Source organism: Arvicanthis niloticus, chromosome 24 (genome assembly GCF_011762505.2).
Source record: "Arvicanthis niloticus isolate mArvNil1 chromosome 24, mArvNil1.pat.X, whole genome shotgun sequence".
Taxonomy (NCBI): Eukaryota; Metazoa; Chordata; class Mammalia; order Rodentia; family Muridae; genus Arvicanthis; species Arvicanthis niloticus.
The window spans coordinates 36,321,905-36,335,854 of record NC_133432.1 but is presented as its reverse complement, the minus strand read 5'-3'; the positions used below and the strand labels follow the sequence as shown (position 1 = coordinate 36,335,854).

Below are 13,950 nucleotides of genomic sequence, written 5' to 3'. Positions count from 1 at the left end.
TGATAAATTTCTCATTCAACAGTAAATAACTTCTACTCATGCTCATGCAAGTGGTACTAATTAAACTCAAAAAGTAAAAAATTCAAAAAGAAGACAAGAAAACAGGAAAGAGAATTGCTGCAAAAAAGAGTTTCAGTAGGAGGGGGAAAGAAGATGAGAGTGTAATGGAGAGTACAAACAACTAATATTCATTGTAATTTAAGTAAAAAATATATTTTAAGTTGCAAAATATTTCTAAAATACACACATAAATGGAAACACTAATTTGTTACACACTTGGTTTTGTAAACTGTAACATGAAGTCAGGCATTGTACAGTTCATAGTGTTGGAACCAACATATCACACTCCTATACAAATAAACAAATAAATGTACTAACTTATTTCTAATGTTCTAAGAATAAGTGATGTTGAATTGTTTACCCCAAATTGTACTTCTACATCAAGGGATGTATCAAGGGATCATAGATTAGTCCCTTGTAGAAAAAGAATACTAAAACATAGATTTATCAGTGGTTCTCTTCCAAACATAAATAAAGTCTTTGGGGTACATGGGGCCCAGTAAAGATATGTTCACTATTTAAAAACTGGAGAACACTTTAACTGATGGTCCATGTGCTGGGTTAGAATTTTAGATCTCTGGACACTAGGCAAGTCCATGGAGAAGTAACAACATCAAAAATAATTGACCTGACAATAATCAGGCATCTCGGGGAAAAGGGAATCTGCAGGAAGGAAATTGGTTTCTGTGAAGAGCACACCCCATGGGGAAATGATTGGCTGAATTGTAGAATAATAAGACAGAAATGTACCTAATGAGAAGACATGCAAAGTTGTTAGTACTGACCCTGCTTTGTCCCTTGGCATATGCAGTTTTGATTTGCACAGGGAATAGTTATTTCCTTTAACATGCTCAGATTTCAGGGTATGATAATTGACTCCCTGCCAGTAATTGCACCGTCTGTCTCTTCTGTCAGCCTTCCAGGTGGCAAATTAGTCTTGCACACAGAAACCTTCTATTTAGACATCTCATCCAGGTAAGTCTGAAAGATGCTACAGCAAAGATTGTGGGAGACAGAAGTCTAGGGCACTTGATTAAAGTTAATTGAGAGCCAATCCAGCCCAGCAGATGTGAGGAATGGTTGAGAGGTGCCTGTGGATGTTCTCTTGCTCCCTCAAGAAGATCGTCAATGTGCATATTGGATACAATAGAAGAAGAATTGAACCTTCAAGTTGGCAATTCAAGATTATTGTTGACTGGCAGTGGTAGCAAAGGGAGCCAATTAAAACAGAAATGGGGACTGGGGGTTGGGAAGCTTTTGTATAAGTATGACACAAGTCAAATATCCTTGTTCTTCACTGGACGGGGGCAGGAGAAATTATACATTACATTTGGTGAGTAGTATGAGGATGTTAGAGCATTATTTATTTCTGAGTTGGAGTACCACTCTGGGTTGATTATTAGTATCCTATAACTGTTTCCTACTTAAATGTATATTAGCAAAATTTTCCTGTTTATTATTTATATACTGTTGTATCTGCTACATATTTTGGTTATTCATATTAAAACAATTTTTCAGAGAATCACCTCTATCTAATTTCTTCTGAGTTTTTCATGTCAACCAGCTCACCTATGAACTTTAGCATATATTTAATTATTCAAGTTTTTAAACTCAACCAAAATAAGCTCTTGTCATGTGCTAAATGCCCAAATATACTAAGGTCATTGAATAGTAACCAAGCTGCTTCAGTGGGTCCAAAGATTAGGGGATCATTGTTCATTGAGGTTATTTCACATATATATATCAAATATATACATTTATAGTATTTTTTTTTAATTCTTGATGACCAATCCAAGTCTTTAACATATGATTGTTTGGAACTTTTTTACTTTGTAACTCTTGTCATTATTTGTATACCATAACTTTTAATTTTCTTTTTATGTTTTTATGCTTTTGTAGTATATAATGCACACATATTCACTATCACCATGAAAGTACAAAGATAAGCATGACAGATTAGGTCTACTCACACAGATCTTGCATCAAAATGTTCAGACACAGAGCATGGTAATGATTGTACAATGTGATGCCAGAGGTATTAACTACACACAGAATTGAATTCAATATGAAAGAGATGTTTTCTGGTGAATGAAGAATTTCAGAGAACATGCTCTGGGTGGGGGGAGTGCATGTTGGATGAAACAGAAAACAGAACTGGAATATGCTTATTGGATTGAGCAAAGATTTTTAAGGCTGAAAATTCTAGAATAACTCAAGGAAAATGCCTGTAGTGTGATGGGAGCAATAATCACATATTTGTTGGAAACCAAGAAGCATATAAATTCATGAAATCATGGTTTGTGACTTGTTTTCAAGAAGTGTGTACATTCATATATGTGTGTACTTTATGTTTATGTGTTTGTCTGGCAAGAGCAGATATGATAGGACAAAGTTGGCTCAATATTTCATAAAGTAAAACACACATTACAGAAATTGGGACAAAAAAGTGACCCATGTAAATAACAAATTGTGATTTCAGTTGACAAAATATCTTTCAGCCACATTAAGATGCAAATGAAACAGTTCAGAGTAGAGTCACTACTCTGGTATCTTCATGTTTCAGCACCATCAACGGTACTTTGTTTCTCATCATTTTTCTCTTGCAGCAAGTTCTGTACATTTGTGCCTTTAAAGACTCTATTTTAAATTTAATTTTACAGTTTTATAGAATAAATAATTTTTCCCCTTCCAAATATCACCCCTACACACACACACACACACACACACACACACACACACACACACACACAAACTAATCTCCATGTTATTTGCCTTCTTTCATACTTTTGGCCAAAAGGTTAGTATATTCTGCAGCATCTTCCTTCTTTTTCCTAGTGTGTTATTTCTTCAGAGCCATAAGTCACCATATGTGCTATAAAATATGTGGAATAACAAGAGGCCAAATCTTGGTTGTTTTGGTCCTTGGGTTCTTACCATCCTTGTTTAAGGATTTTCTGAGAACTTGTTGGTAAAAACCATCATCTTTAGAGATATTAAACAGGTTTTAGATTCTGTTATGTCTTCGGGGCCAGAACTGCTAAGCTTCAGATATCTTTCTTATACTATAACCACCTGGTCAGAGAAGTACCACATATCTGACATGGAGTTGGCATGTGCATATCGATCACCAATCAAGAGAATGCACCACAAGCTTGTCCACAGGTCAATTTTATGGAGGCATTTTTCCAGTTAATATTTTTCTTCCCAGAAATGTCTAACTTTAGTGTTAAGTTGACAAAGCACATTGAAACATGGGTTGGTGATTAAATATGTCAAGATATAACTTATTGGGAAAATTCTGAGAATTAGTGAAGATCTTCACATCATAAATGGGTAGACAAAATACTATGGTAAACTAGACTTACATGAAAAACCAAAGAATTTAGGTCTTGACTGTAGAATATGATACTGTTTCTATACAATTACATAATTACATTTTTCTGTTTTGTTTTCAGTTTTTAGTAATTTAAACCACATGGATGCAAAGAATTTCACACAAATTTCACAATTTCTTCTCCTGGGAATTTCAGAGGACCCAAGAATGCAGCCTGTCCTCTTTGGACTGTTCCTGGCCACGTACCTAGTTACAGTGCTTGGAAACTTACTCATCATCTTGCTCACAATCTCAGACTCTCATCTGCACACACCCATGTACTTCTTCCTCTCCAATTTGTCACTTGTGGACATCTGTTTCTCGTCCACCACTGTACCAAAGATGCTAGTGAATCTTCAATCACAATGTAAGTTCATAATGTATAAAAACTGCATCACCCAAATGCTTTTCTTCATGTTCTTTTCAGGACTGGACATCTTTCTACTTACTATAATGGCTTATGACCGATATGTTGCCATTTGTAAGCCCTTGCATTACACAGTTGTCATGAATCCCAGACTCTGTGTGTTAATGGTTCTGATATCCTGGACAGTCAATGTTCTGCATGTCTCATCACAAGGCTTCATGGCTTTACAATTGTCCTTCTGCACAGAATTGAAAATTTATCACTTTTTCTGTGAGCTTAATCAGGTATTACAACTCGTCTGTTCAGACAACTTTCTTAAAGTTCTTGTCATGTATCTGTTACCTGTGCTGTTGGCAGCTGGATCTCTCATTGCTATCCTCTGTTCTTACTCTGAGATACTTTCCTGCATATGTGCCATCTCATCAGCTCAAGGGAAGTATAAAGCATTTTCCACCTGTGCATCTCACCTCTCAGTTGTCTCTTTATTTTATTGCACAGGAATAGGTCTATACCTAAGTTCTGTTGCTACAGAAAACTCACAGTCAACTGCAAGAGCCTCTGTTTTGTACAGTGTGGTCACTCCTATGCTGAACCCATTCATCTATTGTCTGAGGAATAAAGATATAAAAAGTGCTGTGAAAAAGGTTTTGACATAGAAACAAAATCATACCTGTTTGAGCTTCATGAAATCCCCATGAGTGAAGGATTCAGATCCTTGTAGTGAGATTTGAGATACTCTGATATGATGGTAGAAGTAGAATATGCTCTTTCTATTATATTATTGGAAGTTCTCTTTAAGTTCAGCTTCTCTATTCAAATGATAATCCTATTTATTATATTTTGTGATCAATGAAATATCCAACAAATCTCCACTTTGTCACTTTCTATATTTTGTCCAGAAAAGCTTTAAAATTTTAAGACCTCTACTACTATATTTAAGCATAATTTAATTTTAAATGGCATATATAACAAATAAATTTTCTGTTCTTTACAATAGTAATAAATGTTACTACTACAGCATACAAAGCTCTGCATATAATTTTATAGTAAAGAAAAAGCAGAAACTATAGTTTTTTTCACATATATTCTTCATCTCATGGTATGTCATGAGCTTAACTGCCTTTTTGGATAATATATTTGGAAAGTAATATAATCTAATGTTTGAAGTTTTAGGTATAACAATAAGACAAGAGAAAGTTATTGAAGGGGTAAACATGGTGAATAAAGAAGACAATCTATTCCTGTTTATAAATGACATGATTCTATGCTTAATAGAACACAGAACGGTATCAGAAAGCATCTTTTATGTATAATAAACATCATCACTAAAGGGACAGGATAAAAAAATTTTGAGTAAAATTTAGTAGCTTATATATATATACCAATAATGAATTTCATTGAAGAACAAATTAGAGGAAGTACCATATTCACAATAACTTCAAAACTAAAGTGCCTAGGAATAATGATAATCAAAGATGTGGAAGACCTCTGCAATAAATCTTTTTTTATTGGTATATTTACAATTTAGATTTTATCCCCTTATCCCACTTCCTCCCACCACCCAGAAACCTCCTATAACATCCCCCTCCTCATGCTTCTATGAGGCTGTGCCCCCATTTATCCCCCCACTCATACCTCCCCACCCTCATATCCACCCCTACTTGGTGTTCATCCTTCATGAGAACAAGAAGCTCCTCTCTCACCTATGCCCGACAAAGTCAGCCTCCCCTACATATACAGCTGGAGTCATGGGTCCCATGTGCTCCCAGGCTGGTGGTTTAGACCCTGGGGAGCTCTGGTTGGTTGGTATAGTTGTTCTCCTCTTGGGGTCACAAACCCTTTCTTCTCCTTCAGTCTTCTCTCTGACTTCTCCATTGGGAAACCCTTGATCAGATCAGTGGTTAGCTGTGAGCATTGTCCTCTGAATGTGTCAGTCTCTTACAGACCTCTAAGGAGACAGCTATATCAGGTTCTTGTCAGCATGTACTTCCAGCCATCCACATCAGTGTCTAGCTTAGGTGACTGTACATGGGATGGATACCCAGGTGGAATGGTCTCCAGATGGCCCCTCATTCAGTTTCTGTCCCATGTTTTGTTTCCATATTTACTCCCTTGAGTATTTTTGTTACTCCCTCTAAGTAGTACCGAGCCATCCCCACTTGGTCTTCCTTCTTCATGAGCTTCATGTGGTCTATGAGTTGAGTCTTCACTATTCCAAGCTTCTGGGCTAACATCCAATTATCAGTGAGTCAATACCATGTGTGTTCTTTTGTGATTGGGTTAACTCACTCAGGAAGATAATTTCTAGTTCCATCCATTTACTTAAGACTTTCTCAATTCATTATTTTTAATAGCTGAGTAATACTCCATTGTGTAAATGCACCACAATTTTTGTATCCATTCCTCTGTTGAGGGACATCTGGGTTCTTTCCAGCTTTTGGCTATTATAAATAAAGCTGCTATGAACATACTGAAGCATATGTCCTTGATATATGTTGGAGCATCTTCTGGGTATATACGCAGGAGTGGTATAGCTGGATCCTCAGGTAATGCTATGTCCAGTTTTCTGAGGAATCACCAGACTGATTTCCAGGGTTGTTGTACCAGCTTTCAATCCCACCAACTGTGAGGTGGTATCTCAGGGTTGTTTTGATTTGCATTTCCCTGATGACTAAGGATGTTGAGCATTTCTTAAGGTGCTTCTGGGCCTTTCGAGTTTCTTCCATTGAGAATTCTTTGTTTAGCTCTGTACCCCATATTTTAATAGGGTTATTTGGTTGGTGGAGTCTAATTTCTTGAGTTCTTTGTATATCTTGGATATTAGCCCTCTATCAGATGTAGGATTGGTAAAGATCTTTTCCCAATCTGTTGGTTGCCATTTTGTCTTATTGACAATGTCCTTTGTCTTACAAAAGCTTTGCAATTTTATGAGGTCCCATTTGTCAATTCTTGATCTTAGAGCATAAGCCATTGGTGTTCTGTTCAGGAACTTTTCCCCTGTGCCTAGGTATTCAAGGGTCTTACCCACCTTCTCTTCTATTAGTTTCAGTGTATCTGTTTTTATGTGGAGGTTCTCCATCCACTTGGACTTGAGCTTTGTACAAAGAGATAAGAATGGATTGATTTGTATCTTTCTACATGTTGACCTCCAGTTGAACCAGCACCATTTGCTGAAAATGCTGTCCTTTTCCCACTGGATGGTTTTAGCTTCTTTGTCAAAGATCAAGTGATCATAGGTGTGTGGTTCATTTCTAGATCTTCAATTCTATTCCATTGATCTTCCTGCCTGTCTCTGAACCAATACCATGTAATTTTTATTACTATTGCCCTGTAGTACAGTTTGAGGTCAGGGATGGTAATTCCCCCAGAAGTCCTTTTATTGTTGAGACTAGTTCTTGCTGTCCTGGGTTTTTTGTTATTCCAAATGAACTTGCAAATTGCTCTTTCTATCTCTATGAAGAATTGATTTAGAATTTTGATGGGCATTGCATTGAATCTATAAATAGCTTTTGGCAAAATGGCCATTTTTACTAAATTAATCCTGCCAATCCAGGAGCATGGGAGATCTTTCCATCTTCTGAGATCTTCTTCTATTTCTTTCTACAGAGACTTGAAGTTCTTGTCATACAGAGTTTTACTTGCTTAGTTAGATTCACTCCAAGGTATTTTATATTGTTTGTAACTATTGTGAAGGGTGTCATTTCCCTAATTTCTTTCTCAGCCTGTTTATCCTTTGAATAAAGGAAGGCTACTGATTTATTTGAGTTGATTTTATATCCAGCCACTTTGCTGAAGTTGCTTTTCAGGTTAGGAGTTCTCTGGTGAAAATTTTAGGGTCACTTAAGTATACTATCATATCATCTGCAAATAGTGAAATTTTGACTTCATCCTTTCCTATTTGTATCCCTTTGACTTCCTTTTGTTGTCTAATTGCTCTGGCTAGGACTTCCAGTACTATATTGAATAGGTAAGGTGAGAGTGGGCAGCCTTGTCTAGTCCATGATCTTAGTGGGATTGCTTCCAGTTTCTCACCATTTAGTTTGATGGTGACTACTGGCTTTCTGTATATTGCTTTTACTAGGTTTAGGTATGGGCCTTAAATTTCTGATCTTTCCAAGACTTTTAACATGAAGGAATGTTGAGTTTTGTCAAATGCTTTTTCAGCATCTACTGAGATGAACATGTGATTTTTTTCTTTGAGTTTATTTACGTAGTGGATTACATTGATGGATTTCCAAATATTGAACAATCCCTGCATTCCTGAGACAAATCCTACTTGATCATGATGAATGATTGCTTTGATGTATTCTTGGATTCGGTTTTCGAGAATTTTATTGAGTATGTTTGCATCAATATTCATAAGAGGGATTGGTCTGTACTTCCCTTTTTTGTTGGGTCTTTCTGTGGTTTAGGCATGAACATAATTGTAGCATCATAGCACACATTGGGTATTGTTCCTTCTATTTCTATTCTGTGAAATAGTTTGAAGAGAGTTGGTATTAGGTTTTCCTGGAAGGTCTGATAGAATTCTGCATTAAAACCATCTGTTCCCAGACTTTTTTTGGAGGGGAGACTTTTAATGACTGCTTCTATTTCTTTAGAAGTTATGGGTCTATTTAGTTGTTTTATCTGCTCCTGTTTTCATTTTGATACTTGGTATCTGTTTAGAAAATTGTCCATTTTATCCAGATTTTCCAATTTTGTTGAGTATAGGCCTTTGTAGTAGGCTCTGATATTTTTTTTAATTTCCTCTGTTTCTGTTGTTATGTCTCCCTTTTCAGTTCTGATTTTATTAATTTGAATACTGTCTCTGTACCTTTTGGTTAGTCTGGCTAAGGGTTTGTCTATCTTGTTTATTTTCTCAAAGAACCAGCTCCTGGTTTTGTTGATATTTTGTATAGTTCTTTCTGTTTCAACTTGGTTGATTTCAGCCCTGAGTTTGATTATTTCCTGCCATCTACTCCTCTTGGGTATATCAGCTTCTTTTTGTTCTAATGCTTTCAAGTGTGCTGTCAAGTTGTTAGTGTATGCTCTTTCCAGTTTCTTTGTATGGGCACTTAGAGCTATGATTTTTCCTCTTAGTACTGCTTTCAGGGAGTCCCACAAGTTTTGATATGATGTGTCCTCATTTTCACTAAATTCTAAAAAGTCTTTAATTTCTTTCTTTATTTCTTATTTGACCAAGTCATCATTGAGTAGAACATTGTTCAGTTTCCATGTGTATATGGGCTTTCCATTGTTTTTGTCCATATTAATGATGAGTCTTGGTGCATGGTGGTCTGATATGGTACAAGTGATTATTTCAGTCTTTTTTGTATCTGTTGAGGCCTGTTTGTGACCAATTATATGGTCTATTTTGGAGATGGTACCATGAGGTGCCAAGAAAAAGATATATTCTTTTGTTTTAGGATGAAATGTTCTATAGATACCAGTTAAGTCCAATTGGTTCATAACTTCCCTTAGTTTCATTGTCTCTCAGTTTAGTTTTTGTTTCCATGATCTGTCCATTGCTGAGAGTGGGGTGTTGAAATCCCCCACTATTATTGTGTGAGGTGCAGTGTATGCTTTAAGTTTTAATAAAGTTTCTTTTATGTATGTGGGTGCCCTTGCATTTGGGGCATAGATGTTCAGAATTGAGAGTTCCTCTTGGTATATTTTTTTCTTTGATGAATATGAAGTGTCCTTCCTTATCTTTTTTGATAACTTCTGGTTGAAAATCAATTTTATTTGATATTAGAATTGCTACTCCTGGTTGTTTCTTTAGACCATTTGCTTGGAAAATTGTTTTCCACCCTTTTACTCTGAGGTAGTGTTTGTCTTTTTCACAGAGGTGCGTTTCCTTTATGCAGCAAAATGCTGGGTCGTGTTCATGTATCCAGTCTGATAGTCTATGTCTTTTTATTTAAGAATTGAGTCCGTTGATATTAAGAGACATTAAGGAAAAATGAATGTTGCTTCCTGTTATTTTTTTTATTGGCAGTGGAGTTATGTTTGTATCTTCTTTTAGGGTTGTTGGAAGATTACTTTCTTGCTTTTTCTAGGTTGTAGTTTCCCTCCTTGTGTTGGAGTTTTCCACCAATTATCCTTTGAAGTGCTGAATTTGTGGGAAGATATTGTGTAAATTTGGTTTTGTCATGGAATATTTTGGTTTCTCCACCAATATTGATGGAGAGTTTTGCTGGGTATAGTAGTCTGGGCTGCCATTTGTGTTCTCTTAGGGTCTGTATGATATCAGTCCAGAATCTTCTGGCTTTTATATTCTCTGGTGAGAAGTCTGGTGTCATTCTTATAGGTCTGCCTTTATATGTTACTTTACATCTTTCCTTTACTGCTTTTAGTATTTTTTCTTTGTTTTGTACAGTTGATGTTTTGATTTTTATGTAGCGGGAGGTATTTCTTTTCTGGTCTAAACTATTTGGAGTTCTTTATGCTTCTTGTATATTTATAGACATCTCTTTCTGTAGGTTAAACATTTTTTTCCTCTATAATTTTGTTGAAGATATTTACTGGTCCTTTAAGTTGGGAGTCTTCACCCTCATCTATACCTATTATCCTTAGGTTTGGCCTTCTCATTGTGTCTTGGATTTCCTGGATGTTTTGGGTTAGTATCTTTGTGTTTTGCCTTTTCTTTGACAGTTGTGTCAATGTTTTCCATGGTATCTTCTACACCTAAGATTCTCTCTTCTATCTCTTTTATTCTGTGATACTTGTGTCTATGACTCCTGATCTTTTTCTTAGGTTTTCTATCTCTAGGGTAGTCTCCCTTTGAGATTTCTTTACTATTTCTACTTCCATTTTTAGATCTTGGATGGTTTTGTTTAATTCCTTCACCTGTTTGGTTGTGTTTTCTTGCAATTCATTAAAGGATTTTTGTGTTTCCTCTTTAAGGGCTTCTACCTGTCTACCTGTGTTTTCCTTAAATTCTTTGAGAATGTTAAAGTCCTCTATCATCATCATGAGAAGTTATTTTAATTCTGAATCCTGCTTTTCCAGTGTAATGGGGTGTTCAGAGCTTACTATGATGGGTGAACTGGGTTCTGATGATGCCATGTAACTTTGGATTCTCTTACTTATGTTCTTGCACTTGCTTTTCGCCATCTGGTTAACTCTAGTGCTACCTGTAGTCACTGTCTCTGACTGGAGCCTGCCTTTCCTGTTATCTTGCTTGTGGCTGATCTACTAGGGGTCCAGATGTCTCTGTGATCTTTTAATCCTGAGCTCCAGCTGCTCTGAGTACAGTGGTTCCTCTAGGATATCTCAGGATATGGTGTAGCAGACCAGCTAGGTGTCTGCTGTTCTGAGTGCAGTGTCTTTTCTAGGATGTCTCAGGATAAGGTGTCTGCTGCTCTGAGTGCTGTGTCTCCTCTAAGATGTCTCAGGATAAGGTGTCCACTGCTCTGAGTGCAGTGGCTCCTCTAGGATGTCTCGGGATATGTTGTCTGTCGCTCTGAGTTCAGTTGTTCCTCTACCACTCTGGGTTCAGTGGACCTCTGCCACTCTGGGTTCATGGGACCCTCTAGGATGTCTCAGGATCCGGTGTCCACACAAAAGCAGACCTGGTGAGGGATTTGCGCCAGGCCTCAGATCCAGGAGAGGGTTGGAAGAGGAGTGTTATTCCACAGGGGTGGGGTTTAGGTGTCTGCTGGGATCTGAGCACTCCCTGCACCCAGCTATGGGCATAGGGCAGTGTGTAGGTCTTCTTACCTACCACTCTGGGTTCAGTGGACCCTCTAGGATGTCTCAAAAGGGATCTTATGTCCACACAGGGGCAGACCAGACGAGGGTCTGCTGCAGGCCTCAGATCCAGGAGAGCTGTAATAAATCTTAAGACACTGTAAAATAAAACTAAAGAAATATGAGATAATGATGAGACTTTCAAGGCTCCAAGATTGGCAGAATTCTATTGTGAACATTGCCAAAATTCTAATGTAATTTCCATCAAATTCCAGTACCATACTTCATAGAACTGTAAAAAGTCAAAAATTTTATGGAAACACAAAATGTCACATAGACAAAGCTAGTATAAGCAGAGTAAATAATGCTAAAAACATGCCAACAGATAGCCTCAAACTATACTATAAAGCTATTGTGAAAAAGACAGCATTGTACTGTCATAAAATAGACATGTAGACCAATGGAAACAGTGGAGCAGTTTAAATGCCATAGACTCTGGCATTTAAATATTTGATCTCTAGCTAGCATTGCTGTTTAGAGATGCTTAGGAGATCTGGGCTTGCTGGAGAAAACATATCATCATGGCCAGGTTTTGAGGTTTAAAAGATTTGTGAGATTTTCTATTTGCTCTTACTGCCTCCTGCTTGTGGTTCAAGATAAAAGCATACAGCCTGTATTCCTACCATAATGCCTGCCACCTGTTACCCTCATGGAGTCTTAAACCCTCTAGAAGTATAAGGTAAATAAACCTTCCTTTCTCTAATTTGCCTTGGTCATGCTGTTTATCATGGCAATAGAAAAGTAGGTAACATAAATGGAATAGGGGACTCAGAAATCAACCCATATGGTTTTGGTTTTGGCAGGAGTATCTGGACATTAACTTGTTTTTAAAAGACAGCTTATTCTCACAACTACTGTGGGTTTGTATGTGAAACTTCTGATACTATGCAGCACAAACAGTTTCTGGATTTTATCATCTCTACACCCCCTCTTCTATGATGATGGCTGGGCCTTAGGAGGGGGACATATGATATAGATGTCCCATTTAGAACTATTCTTAATTCTTCATTCTGCAGCCTCTTCATCTCTATACTTGGCCAGTTGGAGATCTCTGTGTTCACTGCCATCTACTGCAAAATATCCATGCTTCTCCAAGAAGAGTTAAAGAGATACATGAGACTATGGATACAATAAGAAATTATTCTTTCTCAAACTCAAGCCAAACAAAATTCTAGCATAAAGAGAAAATGTGAACATGAAGTCTCACCCCATAGCTAAGAAGATATTGGAAGAAGAGTCATATTTTTAAGGGTGTGACTCTGGTGTGTCAACCACATTGCTGTGGATAGCCACATACCTAAGAGTACATGTATACTACAATTCGGATTTGATAACTTAATTTTTTTAAAAAAGAGAACACAAAGTTGGGTGTGTAAAGAAGGTGGTGCAGATCAGGGCTGAATTTCTAGAGATGGTTAATATGATCAAAAAATATCATATGAAATCTTCCAAGAATAATTTTTTAATAAAAGAGAAAAAAGACAAAGTCTATTAAACAAAGGGTACTAACAAATATGATATTCACCTGTAGAATAGTAACATTAAATCTATGTTTCTCCCCCTGTATAAATTTAAACTGAAACAAAGACCTTAATTTACAAGCTAAAATTATGTAAATCAAAATATAAAAATTTACAGAAAAAAATGGAAAAAGGCCAGGTAGCACACAAAGGCAAACATGTCAGAATTACAGCAGACTTCTCAACAGAGATTCTACAAGCTAGATGGGCCTGGATAGATATTCTGTAACCTCTAAAGAACCATGGTACCAACCTACACTATTATACCCAGCAAAACTCTCAATCACAATAGATGGAGAACACAAGCTATTCAAGACAAATCCAATTTCAAACAGTATATATGCAAAAATCCAGTCCCACAGAAAATACTAGAAAGAAAACCCAAACCCAAGAAGAATAACTTTATCCAAGAAAACACAGGAAATAAATAATTACATACTATCAAAAATAAGGAAAGCACATGTAAACACACACACACACACACACACACACACATTAACACTTCCAATATTAAAATAACAGGAAATATAAATCAATGGATTCAATTTCCCAATAAAAAGCCACAGGTTAACAGAATGGATACAAAAATAGGATTCATCATTTAGCTGCATACAAGAAGCACACCTCAACCATAAAGATAGATATTGCCTCAGTATAAAGGGCTGAAAAAAGTTTTGCAAGCAAAAAGACCCAAGAAGCAACCTGGAGTAGCCATTCTAATATCTAATAAAATAGACTTTGAACAAAAATTACTCAAAACAGAGAGGGAAGGAATATACCAGGATGATGTATCAATTCTGAACATCTAAGCGCCAAACACAGGGGCACAAACATATATAAAAGAAAGAATAACAAAAACCCAGGATAGGGAAAACTGTTCTCGACAATAAAAGAAC

The 13,950-nt window shown here is 36.6% G+C and overlaps 1 protein-coding gene across 2 annotated transcripts; it reads left to right on the top strand.

Annotated features, from left to right (window-relative positions):
• Nucleotides 1-817: 817 nt before the first annotated feature.
• LOC143438122 (olfactory receptor 7A17-like) lies at nt 818-6,275 on the top strand. 2 transcript variants are annotated; one of them, XM_076923707.1, is made up of 2 exons: nt 818-1,035; nt 3,516-6,275. In XM_076923707.1, the coding sequence occupies exon 2, from the start codon at nt 3,536-3,538 to the stop codon at nt 4,454-4,456; it is 921 nt and encodes a 306-aa protein (XP_076779822.1). In that variant the 5' UTR covers nt 818-1,035; nt 3,516-3,535; the 3' UTR covers nt 4,457-6,275. The 2 variants fall into 2 exon arrangements, with proteins under 2 accessions (XP_076779822.1, XP_076779821.1); XM_076923706.1 differs by lacking the exon at nt 818-1,035 and adding an exon at nt 1,046-1,393.
• The last annotated feature ends 7,675 nt before the right edge of the window (nt 6,276-13,950 follow it).

Bases quoted from the DNA above. Each gene is read 5' to 3' on its own strand.
- LOC143438122 (XM_076923706.1), top strand. From the start codon at position 1,189: ATGTGCATATTGGATACAATAGAAGAAGAATTGAACCTTCAAGTTGGC. The intron at 1,394-3,515 runs GTGAGTAGTATG...TTTTGTTTTCAG, and splicing joins GAAATTATACATTACATTTG to TTTTTAGTAATTTAAACCAC.